Source organism: Anneissia japonica, unplaced genomic scaffold (assembly GCF_011630105.1).
Source record: "Anneissia japonica isolate Jap-2015-1 unplaced genomic scaffold, ASM1163010v1 scaffold3531_len492141_cov184, whole genome shotgun sequence".
In the NCBI taxonomy this organism is placed as follows: domain Eukaryota; kingdom Metazoa; phylum Echinodermata; class Crinoidea; order Comatulida; family Comatulidae; genus Anneissia; species Anneissia japonica.
Genome location: NW_022702905.1, coordinates 136,163 through 152,167, shown reverse-complemented (window position 1 = coordinate 152,167; position 16,005 = coordinate 136,163). Strand labels below are relative to the sequence as shown.

The window sequence follows — 16,005 nt, the reverse complement described above, 5'->3', positions numbered from 1 at the left end:
TTCGTTTATGCCAATAATTGATTTGCTTCAAAAATGTCTTAATTTCATTTAAAAATGACTAGTAAGAAGCTCATCACGAACATCAGCAAATTTCCATAGGCGAGGAAAATTTTTAAAAACATTAGATTGAGTTGGTTCTGACAAATTTGAGTTGTAAAATGACAGATTTGGAATATCGGGGATTTAAAATCAATAAAATCGTGTAGGCATGTAGGCCTATAATAATAACTTTATTGAACCGTACACTTTTATACCAGTGGCACACACTATCAAGTGGTGCGTTCACAAAAAAATATTCAAACAACACAGTACATTTATTAAACACAGTACTTATATTAAAATCAATTTAGCACTTGAAGATGAAAAGTATATTTCATTCTCTGATCTATAGTTTATGAAACGTTTGAAAATAATATATTTAATGTCACCAAGAGAGCAGCTTATCTCAGCCGGCTAACCTAGTGGTAGCCACTGTGTGTGCGCTGAACCGTGAAAATCTCTAGGTCCCTGGTTCAATTCCTATCGCTGACTCTCCTTGTGTTTCAGCTGGAGGCGTTTAAGCTGTTGGTCCGTGTGCATTTATGGCCCATGTGCACGTTAAAGAACGCAGTACACTCTTCGGAAAAGAGTAGGGGATTGTCTCCCGGTGTACTGCCCAATCACCACCAGAAACCAGAAGGACCCCACTGGAAATAAGTTTTCTTCTAGACTTTCGTGGGATATCCTTGGTATTTACACCGAATAAATCCAATCCAATCCAACAATGCTCTATGCAATTCAATTTTAATATATTCATTTTTTAGATAAAAGTTAATACCAACCTTTATACACAACTTAGAAATTATTTATCTTATTGGTTAATTTTTTTTTATTGTTTCCAATAACATTTATTTGTTTAGGCCTACTTTGAGAACATACGCCTTTGGAACGGTGGCAAACAAAAGAGTGGTGCGTTCAGCTTAAATTACAAAAAATATAAAAAATAAGTAAAGAAGGAGCACACTTCTACACAATCATTGATAAAATATGCAAATACACACGGAAAATACTGTACATACAAAATAAGACTACAATTAAAAATTATACGATTAAAAATTAAAGGTATGGAGTAATTTTTATACAGGCATACTCCTAAACAAACATACAGTACAGTATATTGTATGTATATTTGTAAGGGGTCGCTCCCAAATATATCAGTATTTTCACAAGTGCACAAACATTGTGCTGGTGGGGGGGGGGGGGTGGGGTAGATCAATTTATACGCTTTTACTCTGTATGCATGAACTTTTATGACCAAATTATAGTGCAATCAAACGTATGTACAGGTAAGCGAATACAGTAATTTACAGTAGTTAGTTGTTTTGCAATACAATATCAATAGGCCTACAAATGTAATTTAAAAAACACCCAAAATAATCGCTGCCCGAGTTGCCCAACATTAACGATTATAATTGGATTGATCATAATAACTTAATTATAGAGGATAGTAATATTAGGTCTATTAATAATGATAATATAGACATTATTATACTACTTATACTATAATGATAATAAAAGCGATGATAACAAAACAAAGGCCCCTATAATGAATTTTGTAATGAGAAATTGTGATGTTGATTCCAACAAAAATAAAGTAGTATGACCGTCTAGTATGTTAAAAAATCACCCGCCACATATTTTTACTTACCGTGTAACCTGAATAATTAATTTCTTTATTTTATAAGCAATTGATTATTGATCACTGTTGTTTCTTTCTATAAGCGAGTATTGTTTTATTCATTTTTATTTAATTTGTCTTGTTGCATTGAGGAAATATATGAATACGAACAAATTAATATAGATTATGACACAACACATTGAGAGGAAATAATTGCAAATTTTCAAGGAAATCATTTGAAAAAACGACAGTATTCGCATATGATCGACATGGGAATAACACAATATATGCAGATTCAATTAACATTGTCATATAACCAAGACTTCAGCAATATGACTATGTAATGTGTGGAATACACTATGCCGCACATTAAAATAATCAACTAATTATTTAAATATTATTTTAATATCCTTAATTTTACAGGCCTACTTTTACAAATTTTTATCAATAGTATGACAAGTTGTTTAGATGTCTCAAAACAATGCTACTGATCTTTTTTCCCTACTAATTTTAATAATTTTATTGCAGTACTGTATTGGATGTATTTTAACAAAATTCAATGTAATCTGTGCTTGAGGAGAAGCCTTTATCACAAAACAGGACAGGTTGCTATACCCTTGTACTGTAAATGTGTTCAATAAATAAGTAAGTAAACAAGGTCCAAAAAATTTGAAAACAAATAGTCGTTACAATTCGGTCGTACAGACATGCCCTCCTGCTAGGCCCTTATTTATACTCAGCCAAAATAAAAAGAAAAATTTACATATACTACACGCAAATTCAAGGTAAAACCAATGAAGCTTTACAAAACATGTAGGCGAACTAACAGTTGAACACAGAGAGAAGGTCTCCCAATCAAAAGCTTTGTATAACTCCACCAATGAACTGCCAATGAATGTCAATACAGTTTTGTTCTTAAAACAGAAAGGTCTACGGATTAATCTCAGATAAGATAGTATAATACATACTCCAAGTATCGAAATGCACACCATCGTGTTGGGATTCAATATTTCGACATTAATTATGTTATCATCAGGAATGAAAATTATCCATATTTGCAAGCTTATATGCACAAGTACCAAAAGTGATTGATCAATCAAAACATTACCTCTAGTAGCCTGGTGACATAGTTGAATAAATAAATAAAGATCAAATAAATAAAGTTCAAAGCCTCCTACTGATAAAAGCTACCTACAAAAACAAGGAAAGCTCCTTTGAAGCTTTCAGCAAACATTGTTAAGCAGGGTGTAGCCTACGTATAGCAAAAGCTTGATTAAACAATAGTATAGACCAATTTTGCGTGCTGTCAATAGTGCTAGTATTAGAAAATATTAAACCTAATTTATTACTTACATTCTGAGAATCTAGGGGATTTAGAGCACTTTTGCGCAAACTTAACGCACAAATGGATTCTTCTATCCGAAAGAGTTTCAAGACCAGTGATCGTAAGCGCATTGTCATAGCTCTCAAACTTTTTACCCATGATAATTCTTAAAGCTCTCTTTTGGATTCGTTCAATTTGAGTATTTTGAGTTATAGATATACCGGCGTACCAGGCTGGGACGGCGTACTCTAAAGCTGGCCTGATATACCCGATGTAACAAACACAAGATCAGCGGTGGGGACGCCAAAACCTTTAAGCCTATACAAGATGTGTAATCTTTTGCTACTTTTAGAAATAATATTGTTAACCATAGTATCCCACTTAAGGTTAGACTGTATGTAAAGTCCGATAATCTTGGTTTCATTTTCATCTATACTTAACTCTCTGGCGTCGAGAATGTAAGAAGTCAATGATCCAAGGTATAATTTCATTCCTGACTCCAAGTTTAAGAAGTCGATTAATAGCAACAGAATGATCGATGCAATCAAAAGCCTTGGTAAAATCTGTAATTACCATAGTGCCAATAGAATGTTCCTTGTCTAACCCTCTATATAGTTTATCTAACATTTCGATTAGGCAATGCGTGCTGGAACATCCACGTAAACATCCAAATTGATAACGGTCTATATTATCAATAATATCATTCATGGCCCAGCCGCAGATGATCCTCACAAACTTTAGAGAGTTGGGAGGTAAGGGAAATTGGGCGAAGTTTGTCGATAGATGCAGGGGTTTCTTTAGGTATGGGTATAACATTGGCATCATTCCAAATCTGAGGTACATATCCTTCTTTTAGAGAGGCATTGAAAATATTGCAAATAGGTGTAGCAAATTCACAAGCGAAGTTCTTAATACTGTAAGTTTGGTAGTAGAGGACCTGACTAAGATTTGTATGCACTTCATTTAGGAGAGAATTTCTCAACTGTTATAGACTAATATGAACCCTAGGAATAACATGGGATGTGTGCCAAAATCTCTATCCGGGACGAACAGCCCGAAAATGACCACGCCCACTTTTTATAGGGTAGGGGTATTTTGAAATTAAGCTAGACGGTATAAGAAAATAGCAAATGAAGTGGCTTTTGTTCTAAATGAGCACACATGACAAGGGGATTAAATTCCTAAAATTACGTCTCAGTCACATTTTCTGTTAATATGCAAATTAGCTTGAATATGCAAATTAGGAGTGAAAAAAGGGTTCCCATGTACTGAGAACCGCTGGTCGTAGCGAGTAGCTTTCTTTTTAAAATTGTTCGGACCATGCATATTTCTATTTGTTCTAATGTGAGATTTGCTTAAAATATGACCGGAAATTCCATATTTGACCTTTGACCCTATTTACAAGTTTTTCCCTATTCCCATGTCTACTGACATGGTAGCCTAGGTAACTCCGGCTATATAAAATTGATTATAAGATTATTATTGTAATAGTGATGATACTACGTACTATTATTGTTATTTATTCGTTAACGATATTATATATATTATTTATATTTAAATTTAATGTATTGTTTAATTATGAATTACTATGTCCATGTTAAATTAATCTTATATATTATTGTTTTTCTAATTAATATAGTAATAAGCATATCTGAGGCCTAGCCTAGGCCTCCTAAACCTAGTGACTATATGTGTAGTGTATAAAATTATGAATTAAAAGTAATGAATAAACATAGCAAGAAGGAAGAATAGAAAAGAGATTTGGAGCGGCTGAAATATTTTCCGAAAATATATAATAAATTAATCTTATCTATTATAATTGTATATTTAATTAATATAGTAATAGGCATATCTGAGGCCTAGCCTAGGCCTCCTAAACCTAGTGACTATATGTGTAGTGTATAAAATTATGAATTTGGAGCGGCTGAACTATTTTCCGAAAATATATAATAGTAGTCAATATGCCATTATTGTATTACGTTTTTGTAAACATTTTGGGCACTAATCGTCAAAGGTCTCGGTGCCACAGCCTATAACTTTTGATAATTTGAAATCGAATTTACATAAACCTCAAATCTCTTTCCTATTCTTCCTTTATTCTTTCACAATTTTGCGTTTTTATTCATAATTTTATACACTCACATATATAGTCACTTTTAGGCCTAGCCTAGACTAGACCTCGGCTATGCCTATTACAATATTATTTAAATATACAATTTTAATAGATAAGATTAATTTAAGATGGACATAGTAATTCATACTTAAACAATACATTAAATTTAAATGTAAATATAATAACGTTAACAAATAAATAACAATAATTAAAACGTGTACATAGTATCACTAGTACAATAATAAGATTAATATTTTTCAATCTTATAATCAATTTTATATAGCCGGAGTTAGTATTGACCTAGGCTACTATGTCTAACGACAAGTACGCTTTCTCCAATATAAAAGCTTTTTCTATGAATGGAATGACCTGTACGAAACACAAACTCCTGTAGACCAAACCCACTACCGTTAGGATTTTAATCGTGCGGGAAATATCCGCAAGATTAAAAATAGGATGCTTGAAAATACAATTTCTATGTAATCAATAAACTACTCACATTGTGCTGCCTATTAGAGTCTTTTTAAAAATATATTTTTCATTACTAATCCTAAAGATAGCATTTGTTGATATTGTGATTAAAAATAAAATATTGCGCATCATTTTCTGATAATCTGCCAAGATTGATATAAAATTTTACCTTCTAGACAGTTTATACTAAAATCAAAACTCTCCAACTGTTGTTATGGTCAAAGGTCAGGAACGTAGTTTGTACAATTTCTGAGTGAATTACCGTGAATCGGAACTTGAATATGCGTAGTTTGAGACCAAATCCAACTTCTTACAGTCAGTAGTCGTGAGAATATGGAAAAATTTGCAAATAAGGTCAAAGGTCAAATATGGCATTTCCTGTCATTTTTTAAGCAAATATCACATTAAAGCAAATAGAAATATGCATGGTCTGAACAATTTTAAAAAGAAAGGAACTCGCTACGACCAGCGGTTCTCAGCCCATGGGAACCCTATTTTTTCACTCCTAATTTGCATATTCAAGCTAATTTGCATATGAACGGAAAATGTGACGGAGACGTAATTTTAGGAATTGAATTCCCTTGTCATTTGTGCTCATTTAGAACAAAAACCCCTTCATTTGCTATTTTCTTGTACCGTCTAGCTTAATTTCAAAATACCCCTACCCTTTAAAAAGGGGGCGTGGCCATTTAATAAAGGGCGTGGTCATTTTCGGGCTGTTCGTCCCGGATAGAGATTTTGGCACACATTCTATTTTATTCCTAGGGTTCATATTAGTCTATAACAGTTGAGAAATTCTCTCCTAAATGAAGTGCATACATCTTACTAAGTTTAGAGTAGGCCTACATTTCCTAAATTTCAACCGAAAGGGGTTCATTACATGGCATAAAAGCAGGAAGATCATATAGAAAATTGTGAGGCATTCCAATATGTTTTAGGTTTACAAGGTATACTTGAAAATGATAATGTAGGCTGTAATGTAAGTAATAAATTATGTTTAATATTTCCTAATACTAACACTATTGACAGTTTGCAAAATTGGTCTTTACTATTGTTTAATGAAGCATTTGCTATAAGTTGGCTACACACATTGCTTAACAATGGGCTGAAAGCTTCTCAAAGGAACTTTCCTTGTTTTTGTAGGTAGCTTTGATCAGTAGGGTAAAATGCTTTGATCTTTAGTTTATTCAACTATTTCACCTACTAGGGGTAATGTTTTGATTGGTCAATCACTTTTGGTACTTATATAAGCTTGCAAATATTAATAATTTTTCATTCCTGATGATGACATAATTAATGTCGAAATATTGAATCCCGACACGATGGCGCGCATTTCGATACTTGGAGTATGTATTACACTATCTTAGTTCCTTTATTGTATTGAGATTGAGTTTCCTGACATATATTTTTTAAGTGCACATCAACACCCAACAGCTGCAATTACATAATACTTGCATACAATGTATGGTAGCGTTGTGGACAGACGAGGGTAGCTAGTACCGGTTTACTGACCAGTGCAGACACGAAGAGACCCTTAGGTGAGAAGAAAGTCACTGTATGAGCTACTGTATAGTCCACGCTTACAGCATTCTGATATTCATGAAATAGCGCTATATAAATGATGTAATGTATGTATGTAGCGTCAATTACTATTTTTTACTGTCACATTTATCATAAGTATTACCTCCATGGTAATTATTAACAGCCATAATTCGTCATTAAGACTTTATAACACATATAAGACAAGCAAATAATGCTAAGTTTGTTGGTTCCCATATCACTAGCCATTTTATTATGATTAGTATGGTATTCAATATATTAAACACGCTAGGTTTACGAAAACATCATTAATACCTGCGTATTCCGATTTTGTAAGATAACATTTTCATTTGTATTGTTCAATCTTAAAGCTCTGAAGCATCCACATACATTACTAATATGTTAGAACAATTTTACCTACAGCACAAAATACTAGCTATATGATAATGAATTACTGATGGATGGATCAATAAGTTAATAAAACACTCACCTGTGTTCCCCGATTGAATGTAGCAAACAGATGCATGGTAGAGGACAATTAATCCAACAAGCAAACAATTCATTTTGTTTACAAAATAAGACTTAAATATTTTACTTGTACATGACGGCAATAATGGCAGTATTTATATTTTAAACGTTATAAGAAAAAAAACCTTTTACAGATAGTGCTTTACTCGTTGGAGTGTTCTAATAAAATCATATTTAGCCTCGGTTAATCCATCTAACAGTACGTTCTGCATAACTACACATACAGAAACTGTTTTGATTGGATTGTCAAAACGGAGTTGCGTACCTACAGTACCATTCTTCACGCCTCAGATATCAGATTATAGCGGGCTATAGTTTAATTGTGGGAGCAGGCAGGCAAAATTGTTCTCACTATCTACTTGAATGAGCAAATAAATAGATATGTTTGTTTCTGTATATTTTATTCACCTTTTTCATGAACGTTTTGCTTTCAATTTGGATTGAATGCAATCGAATGGAAAAAGATTTCCTCGTAAATGATCATGTTCAAATTGTTTTTAATTTCTGCCTAACAACGATGACGTTAATCAATCGTATTTCCCTCAATGCATCAGAAACTGTTTGTCACCCAAAAAAAAAAGAAAAAAAGTTCGCCTTCCATTTGGAGACCACCTTTAAGACCTGGAAACGTGGGGTGGCCTCAGGTTTTCAGTCTCCAATCAAAAACAAATGCTACCGGTAAGTTTTCACACGGCTGCTAACGGTTAGCACGATCCGGATCCGTCCATACGAGAAAATCCCGATCCGGATACCAAAGATGATGATCGAATCATTGGCGAATAAGAAACTGGAAATTGTAAAAGCGTACGTGTGATTGGTTGATGATAAAATGTGTTAACTTGCTAACCGATAGCGCTTGCTAACCGTTAGCGGTATCCGGATACTGCTAACGGTTAGCGCTAACCGATCGGGCGTTCTCACGCAGGTGCTAACAGTTAGCGCTAACGGTTAGCGCTAACGGTTAACCCCCAATCCGGATACTAGGGCTCTCGTGAGAACCAGGCTAAAGACTAGTCTTTAAACAGCATAATTATAGGGTTATTTAAAAACTGGAATCGTCTAAGGTTATGTACTCACACGGCAGCTAACGGTTAGCAGGATCCGGATCCTGCTAACCGTTAGCTGCCGTTCGTCCATGCGAGAAAATCCCGATCCGGATACCAACAATATGATGATCGAATCACTGGCCAATAAGAAACTGGCAATTGTAAACGCGTACGTGTGATTGGTTGATGATAGAAACGCCCTCAACTTTCTAACATAGCGCTTGCTAACCGTTGGCGTATCCGGATACCGCTAACGGTTAGCGCTAACCGATCGGGCGTTCTCATGCAGGTGCTAACGGTTAGCGCTAACGGTTAGCTCCCGATCCAGATACTAGGGCTCTCGTGAGAACCAGGCTATAATGGAGAAAACTGCTTCTAAATGACTGAATGATTAAAAAGGGAGCCCAGATAACCCCAAGGACTAAAATTCAGTGGTATAATAGCAGGCCACAATATAGCCAGGTTCCTGTGTACTAGCTCTAGGCAAACACCGTTCTAGAAAAGCTGATGATATTGTACTAGTAAATTAGAATCACTGTTGGGTACCAGTATTAGTAGTGTGTTTTAATGGGCACTACCGGTATCACAAGACATTGAAATTTAAGATCAAGTTAATACAAATCGAGACCCATAAAATGCTTTGGACCGGCATAGTAGTTTTTATACAGCCGGTCAATGATGCTAAGGACAGACCTACATTGCAGAGAATAGAACCTGCCTCCTAATAGATGGTTAAATTAATAAAAACTGAAATTTACCAATAAAATCGGTAACTTGTTATAATGTTTGTGGTTCGGTCAAAAAAACATTGATTTAATTGTGTTCACTTTTGTCTAAAAAAAAAATTATATTGGATAAATTTAGGTTAGTTTTCGGGGCTGAGGTGGGTGGATATTCCATTTGCGCAAGACCCTCCATGGGTCCCCTGTATTTCGACTTCCTGGACCCTCCATTGTATCATGTCAGGCGGCCTACTATAGAAGGGTAATTTTTTATCCATCGGAGGAAAAGTGAAGTTTCGTCGGGGAATACCCATATTAAGGATACCCCTCATGATAAATAATTCATTGAGATCGTGAAAGCAATCTCGACTTTGTTCGGAAATCAGTGGTGGATTCAATGTGGTGAGGGTAGCCCTAAATTGTAATTTTTTTGTTTTAAATGGAGATATAGATATAAAGAAAATTATATTCAAGTCTGAGAGTGCAATCTCCGGCCATCTAGACGTGCCATAATTACAGATTTTCTTTCTCAGACCCAACCATGGTGGGGCTAAGATGGTATGGATCCCCCATCTGCGAAAATACCCAGTGGCGGATTCAAGAAGTCCCAGCCGGCCCGGGCCCCACGCCCCTAGATTGTTCAATTTTTAAGATAAAAGAATGGAGATAAAAAAAAATTATATTCAAATGTTATGTCTAGAAGCGCAATTTTCGGCCATCTAGAGGTGCCAAAATCGCAAATTTTCTTACCTCAGCCCCAACCACCGTAGGGCTCAGATAGTATAGATCCTCCATTTGTCAAAGTACCCGCCTGGGCCCCCTCTATTTCGAATTCCTGGATCCCCCACTGGAAATTACAACAATTTTGAAGTCATATTACAGTAGCTTGATGCCTATAAAATACCTTAAAAAAGTTCACCAAACTTCGTCAAATATCCGTAGCTTCCAGGCGGCCCCCTGGCCCCTAGCCTAGATGCTCGCATACTGGACCTTATTAAGTTCCCCCTCTCACTTCCATAAACGCTCCGCCGCCGTTGGACTGTCAATGTTTAAATTTAATAGTCATATTTTGTGTTTAAATATTGTAGATAATCCCCTCAAATAACAGTTGTAACAGACGGAATTCAATTCTTACACTGGATAGAAACCTGAAGATCTCATGGATTAAAAAAAATTTTAAAGACAAAAACTTCGAAAACATAGTCATTTCATTGCTAATGAACTAGTTATGCTAGACATCTCTGTTAATTTTTTGAATATGTACTCGTTTTTGTCAATTAACAGTGCATTTGAAGTTAAAATATTGTCTGGTAAATTTATTTTGTTATAGTTATTTATGTAAAAAATTTCAAAATTATAAATATAAAAATAAATTTTATATTTTATACACGTACAAAATGATCATTAACATTATTAAAAAAAATAATATCTGTACACACTGTAATTATAAAAATAAAATTCCTACATACTAAAAATTACCATGTTAATTAATTTTCAAATTATCATTATTATTATTAATGTTATTTATTATTTTAAAGTATTGGTGTACACGGGAAATACTCGAAAGAGTCTCATGAACGTGGACTTTGAGAGGTAAAAACGTCTACCAATTTTAAAATTAACAATACAGTTCTTGGACCTGTTTGTTCCGAATTTCGAATGTAATGATCTCGGCGTCCTCTTAAATTATGGTTATGAGCTATCGCTTTTGGGAGTAAGTGGTGAAGTCTGTGGTCTTCTTTTTTGAGTTTTGTGAAGTACTATTTGCTAAGTCGTAGTATCCTGTCTTTTATTGTCGTCAAATTTAGTAAATGTAATGCCTCTTGATAATTTATACCTGGGAGGATACAACCTATCGTTCTGCGTTCTATTTTTTGTATTTCTTTCATTTGCTGATTTGTCAGAGCGGTGCCCCACACAGGGCACGCATATTCAATTGTTGGTCAGTGCTGACCACCTTAACTGCTTCAGGAAGAACAGACGGGTAGCACATTCCTTTGTGATTGGCCCTGCCAGGAAAGAGTACTTTGAATGATGACCTAAAAGCTTAACGTCTTGTGCAGTTGTTATATCGCTGTCATTGATCTTTAAAGGCGGGAACGATAACTTGGCACGTTTACAACTAACAAGCATTTCAACGGATTTATTTTCGTATAAGCTTCATCTCATTTTCCACGGACCATTTGTATATTTTGTTAGTGGTCGCCTAGAGGTTGCTTCGACTGCCTTTCTGTATTTTCTCTAACACTGTACTGTTGTATCCATGTACACTGTATGGAGATCCGTGTTAAAATCATCGTTAATATACAAACAAGATTGGTCCTAACCAGAAACCCTGTGGGATACCACCATTAGGTGAGAGCCAACAGGATAGGTGTGTGCCAATTCTGACACACTGTCGTTGTTCACATAGGAACGTTTCTATCCATCTAAAAATAGTTTCATGGTTACGTAGTTTCTCAACTAAAATCCTATGGTTAATCAAACCGACAGCCTTTTTGTAGCCCAGCAGTAGCACATGTATTTCAATGCACATCAACTGTGGATTGGCGTGTATTTTGTTAACCATGAGAGTAAATCGTTCCAGTGTATTTAACCAGAAGAAAATTGGCATGTACCGTAACAATCTAATACAATTAAAGGCGTTTCCGGTAGGCCGGGTTAGTGTACTTTTATAAGTAGGTGGTGGTGGTTGGAAAGTAGGAACATATTTTTGAATATTTATTTTATAAAAAGAGTTTGCGGTGGGCGGAGATATGCTCTCTACTGAGTGCTCTTAATATTTTGGCTTTTCCCAGCAGTAGCTGGAAAAGCCATTGTTTTTGTTCTGATTTGTTGGCTTTTCATATAGGCAGGTTCCAAATCCTAAAAATGATGATTCAATAGGCACCATTTTTGGGTAGAAGCCAGGGGCGGACCCAGAGATGCCCAAAAGGGGGGGGGGGGCGAAATTTGGGCCGATCGAGAGGATCCAATTTATTTAGGGCATTTTGACCTTGATGATCACGAATCTGGTGGATCCCAAGTGAAATTATTTCATCTAAGGGCCAAAGTGGCCGCTTTATTGCAAAAACGTCCATTTTGGGGAAGAAAGACTAATACTCTGTATTTCGGTTACTATTGGTCGTAGAGCGTTCATTTTGGTATTAAATTGTGCGGAAGACTCAGTATGCTACAATGAAGCATTTCCCCCACAAAATACCAGGAAAAATATATTACCAAAAAAAAAAAACAGTTTTTGGCTAAAAAACATTTTTTTTAAATATACAATTTTCCTATTTCCAAAGGCACCGAATCTTTCCACTTATTCAATGGCAGCAAATGATAGCTAAAGTGACAATAATGAAAAGCCAAAAATATATATGTTTTTAAATTCTAAATATGCATAAATATATAATTGGTCGGTTTTGGTAAAAGTTTGCAAAAATTGGGAAACTCCGTAACTCTTGTAATATTTGTGCAGGAGAGTTGAATTTGGTCTCATATTATTCAGAATACATATATTTCTATCAGCGGTAATGGAACATTTTCTCCAAAAAATAACCAGGAAAATATTTATTAGCAAAAACCTGTTTTTAGGGCAACACATATTTTTAACAATTTTCTTATTTTCAAGGCTATGAAATACTTTAATTCAGTCAATACTGGGAAATGACCTAAATTGACATTAATAAATCACAATTTTAAGATACAGTAATATTATGGTCGTTATTAATGTCCCATGAGTTCCATGACCAGTTATAGAACAGATATTAATATGACGAAACGAACGACTGTTGTATAAAATGACTATTAAATGTAACATATATGCATCAATGTTTTTAATAAAATTCTGATAATCCTAACCTAATCTTTATTTAATATAATATTGGTACTAAACAGCATACTATAATTATAGTCATTTATTGGTATAGGTAATTATTAAATGAAATAAGCTGCAATATGCAAAATACACATATATATATTATCAGTAGAAAAATAAATTCATATAAACATTTGGTAAAAAAACAACCTGAAACAATTAAAGCAAATTAAGATGTTTACATACAAGTGGACCGTATAAAGAAACTCATTGTTTCCAAGTGATGGTGGTTTAACTGTGTAGGGCCTTCTAAGTACTGTAGGAAGGAATATGTCCTATCACAAGCAGGCTGATGAAACATTAACATGTTAATAGCGGCAAAAGTACAGCAAACTGTCCCCCATAGAGGTATGATATAAACCACTGTCTACAGCATAGAAAAGTGGGTGGTATGCTACCTAAAAGCTGAGACAACTTTAGAACTTGTATGGTTGTCTCAGCTACATGTATATAGATTTACATAATCAACTTAAGTCAATGAATTATGGCCGGTCTCGGGTGTACATCTTAACGTAAAGAATGTCTTGGTTGTAACAGCATCTCACTGAATTATACAAAATTCTGATTTCGCCACCAGACCATCCCTAACATCTTCCCATCTAACATAGGCCTACTCAACACTGGTGCTACTCATGTGATAATGGCTGGTATAATTCTTGGTGAAGTATTTCGCTCCAAATTCAATAATGCAGATTAACGAAGGTCGAAAAGGGAATGAGGACGTTTGTTAGGGAGACGGTTCGTACGTGGCGCCCTGGGCGGACTGTTCCATTTATTTCGAAGGGGTGTTCCGTTTGGAAACAATGGCAATTAGTCAGTTTATCCAGGTAAGTATTCACGAAATAATGTAGTAATAATGCAGATTTATGAATATTTAATACTAAGTAAATAACAATAGCTAGTGAGATCTCCCTGGAATCTACTCTGTTCTATCGGGATCTCAACTGAGTCTCAAAAATACAAGGCAGTACATGAGTAGCCCCAAGATGACAAAGAATTAGTTAAAATATTCAGAATATGTACTGTATGACTAAGTTATACTCCAGTACCGTAGTATATGAATAATAGAGTTAATAAACTTGAACCGTACGATTTACCTTTGTGTTGTGTACAACTTCTTGATTATTATTGCCTCCAATTTATTTTAGAGAGCGTAGAATATATACAAATAATAAAAATTATTGTAAGCATTATACTATGTCTATCATAACTATTACATCAAAAGGTTCATTGTCATTTGGAGTGGATTATCTGTAGTTGTTGTCCCTACGGCGGTCTAGCCAGCGCTCTTCGTTGAAATCACGGCCCCTGTTGTCGTACACATGCTGTAAAATGGAAAAATTATGATCGCGTTCAGGATTAATGATCACGTTCAAGATTTTAAGTTTGTTTCAACTTAGGATATGTTGTTTATGAAAATTTGTGCGCCATGATTTGCCGAGGTCCCCAACAAGAGAAAAATAGGCGTGGACAGGCATCACTCAAAATCTTTCGAAAGTGGTCCAGTGGGTGGGCCATCAACATTCAAACATTCTATTTAAAATTACCATTTCTTAATTTTACATGTTCTTTACCTCTTGTTCGTCACCAGAAACAACATAGGGACGACGGAATTCGGTAGTAGGCATTGCTCTGTTATATCCACCAACCTTTGAATTATAATTTAAAAAGAACAGGTGAAAACCCATAATATAATAGAAATGTCAATTATACAATGTACGCACAGTGAACATACTACTTACATCAGTTCTTGAGTTGAGCATCAAACCTCGTTGGTATTGCACAAGTCTATCTGAATGAGAGGAACTAGATAGACTGTCACTATCTAGATATCCAAACTGATAAGGCGTTTGATGACGATTATGCCTATTTTTGGGATGTGCAGTAATTTTCTTTTGCTGGTAAAGATTTTTCCTGTATAGACACAGGCACACGAAGACTATGGTACATACTATGACAATAACCGAGACTACAGAAGCCAGAGCAATTGCAACGTACAGAATCGTATCTGAAAAGCAAAGAATTGTCATTGTTATTACAATAAAGAACACCTGAATCGGCACCTGGAGAGAATAGGGTTGCAAGAACCAAATTAATGTACAACGAATTAAAAGAGAAAGAGTCCTTTACATTAAATTTATGGACTATGGATTTTTAGAAAATTTAGAGGTTATGTGTTTGTCAAATACAATTGTCAAATACAAGTCAACAAAGTCCATTTAGAATAAAATATCTCAGCTGTCTTAAATATGAAACACTGTGGTATGGCATCTATATTTATCGCTCATGAGCTATAAATAACAAACAAAAACTGTTCCAATAAATGTGTTATTAATATTGAACATTTAGAGAAAATAACCTGACCAAAACTTAATTTATTGGCTGAATATACGTAAGCTCTGGTTCTATTTCTGGCTGTTTACTTACGTTTACTTTTTAGCTGTTGCTTATCATTTTTGTATCTCTACTGCTGTCTCTTATACACTCAGTAGAGATACAAAAATGATAAGCAACAGCTAAAAAGTAAACGTAAGTAAACAGCCAGAAATAGAACCAGAGCTTTCGGACAACACTAGTCCTTCCTCAGTGGCGAGTGAGTGAGGGTTGAAACATGGAGAAAATAAAATATTTTATTTTCTCCATGGTTGAAAAAGCCAGATAGTATAAAGTGAGAATTTCATGCAAGCATGATTAGAAACAATAGGCTAGGCTAGGTGGGATTAGAATAAACAGTCTAAACAAT

At 34.8% G+C, this 16,005-nt stretch overlaps 2 protein-coding genes across 2 annotated transcripts in view; both read right to left on the bottom strand.

Annotated features, from left to right (window-relative positions):
- Positions 1 to 7,781, bottom strand: part of LOC117104171 — a 58,645-nt gene extending 50,864 nt beyond the window's left edge. The window contains exon 1 of the mRNA XM_033244866.1: positions 7,595 to 7,781. Within this exon, the coding sequence (XP_033100757.1) occupies positions 7,595 to 7,667 (73 nt within the window). The 5' untranslated portion in view covers positions 7,668 to 7,781. The remainder of the gene's footprint in view (positions 1 to 7,594) is intronic.
- A 5,227-nt stretch (positions 7,782 to 13,008) lies between these two features.
- Positions 13,009 to 16,005, bottom strand: part of LOC117104169 (G surface protein, allelic form 156-like) — a 30,917-nt gene continuing 27,920 nt past the window's right edge. The window contains exons 35-37 of the mRNA XM_033244865.1: positions 15,005 to 15,270; positions 14,837 to 14,911; positions 13,009 to 14,587 (exon numbers count right to left, since the gene is read on the bottom strand). Of these exons, the coding sequence (XP_033100756.1) occupies positions 14,510 to 14,587; positions 14,837 to 14,911; positions 15,005 to 15,270 (419 nt within the window). The 3' untranslated portion in view covers positions 13,009 to 14,509. The remainder of the gene's footprint in view (positions 14,588 to 14,836; positions 14,912 to 15,004; positions 15,271 to 16,005) is intronic.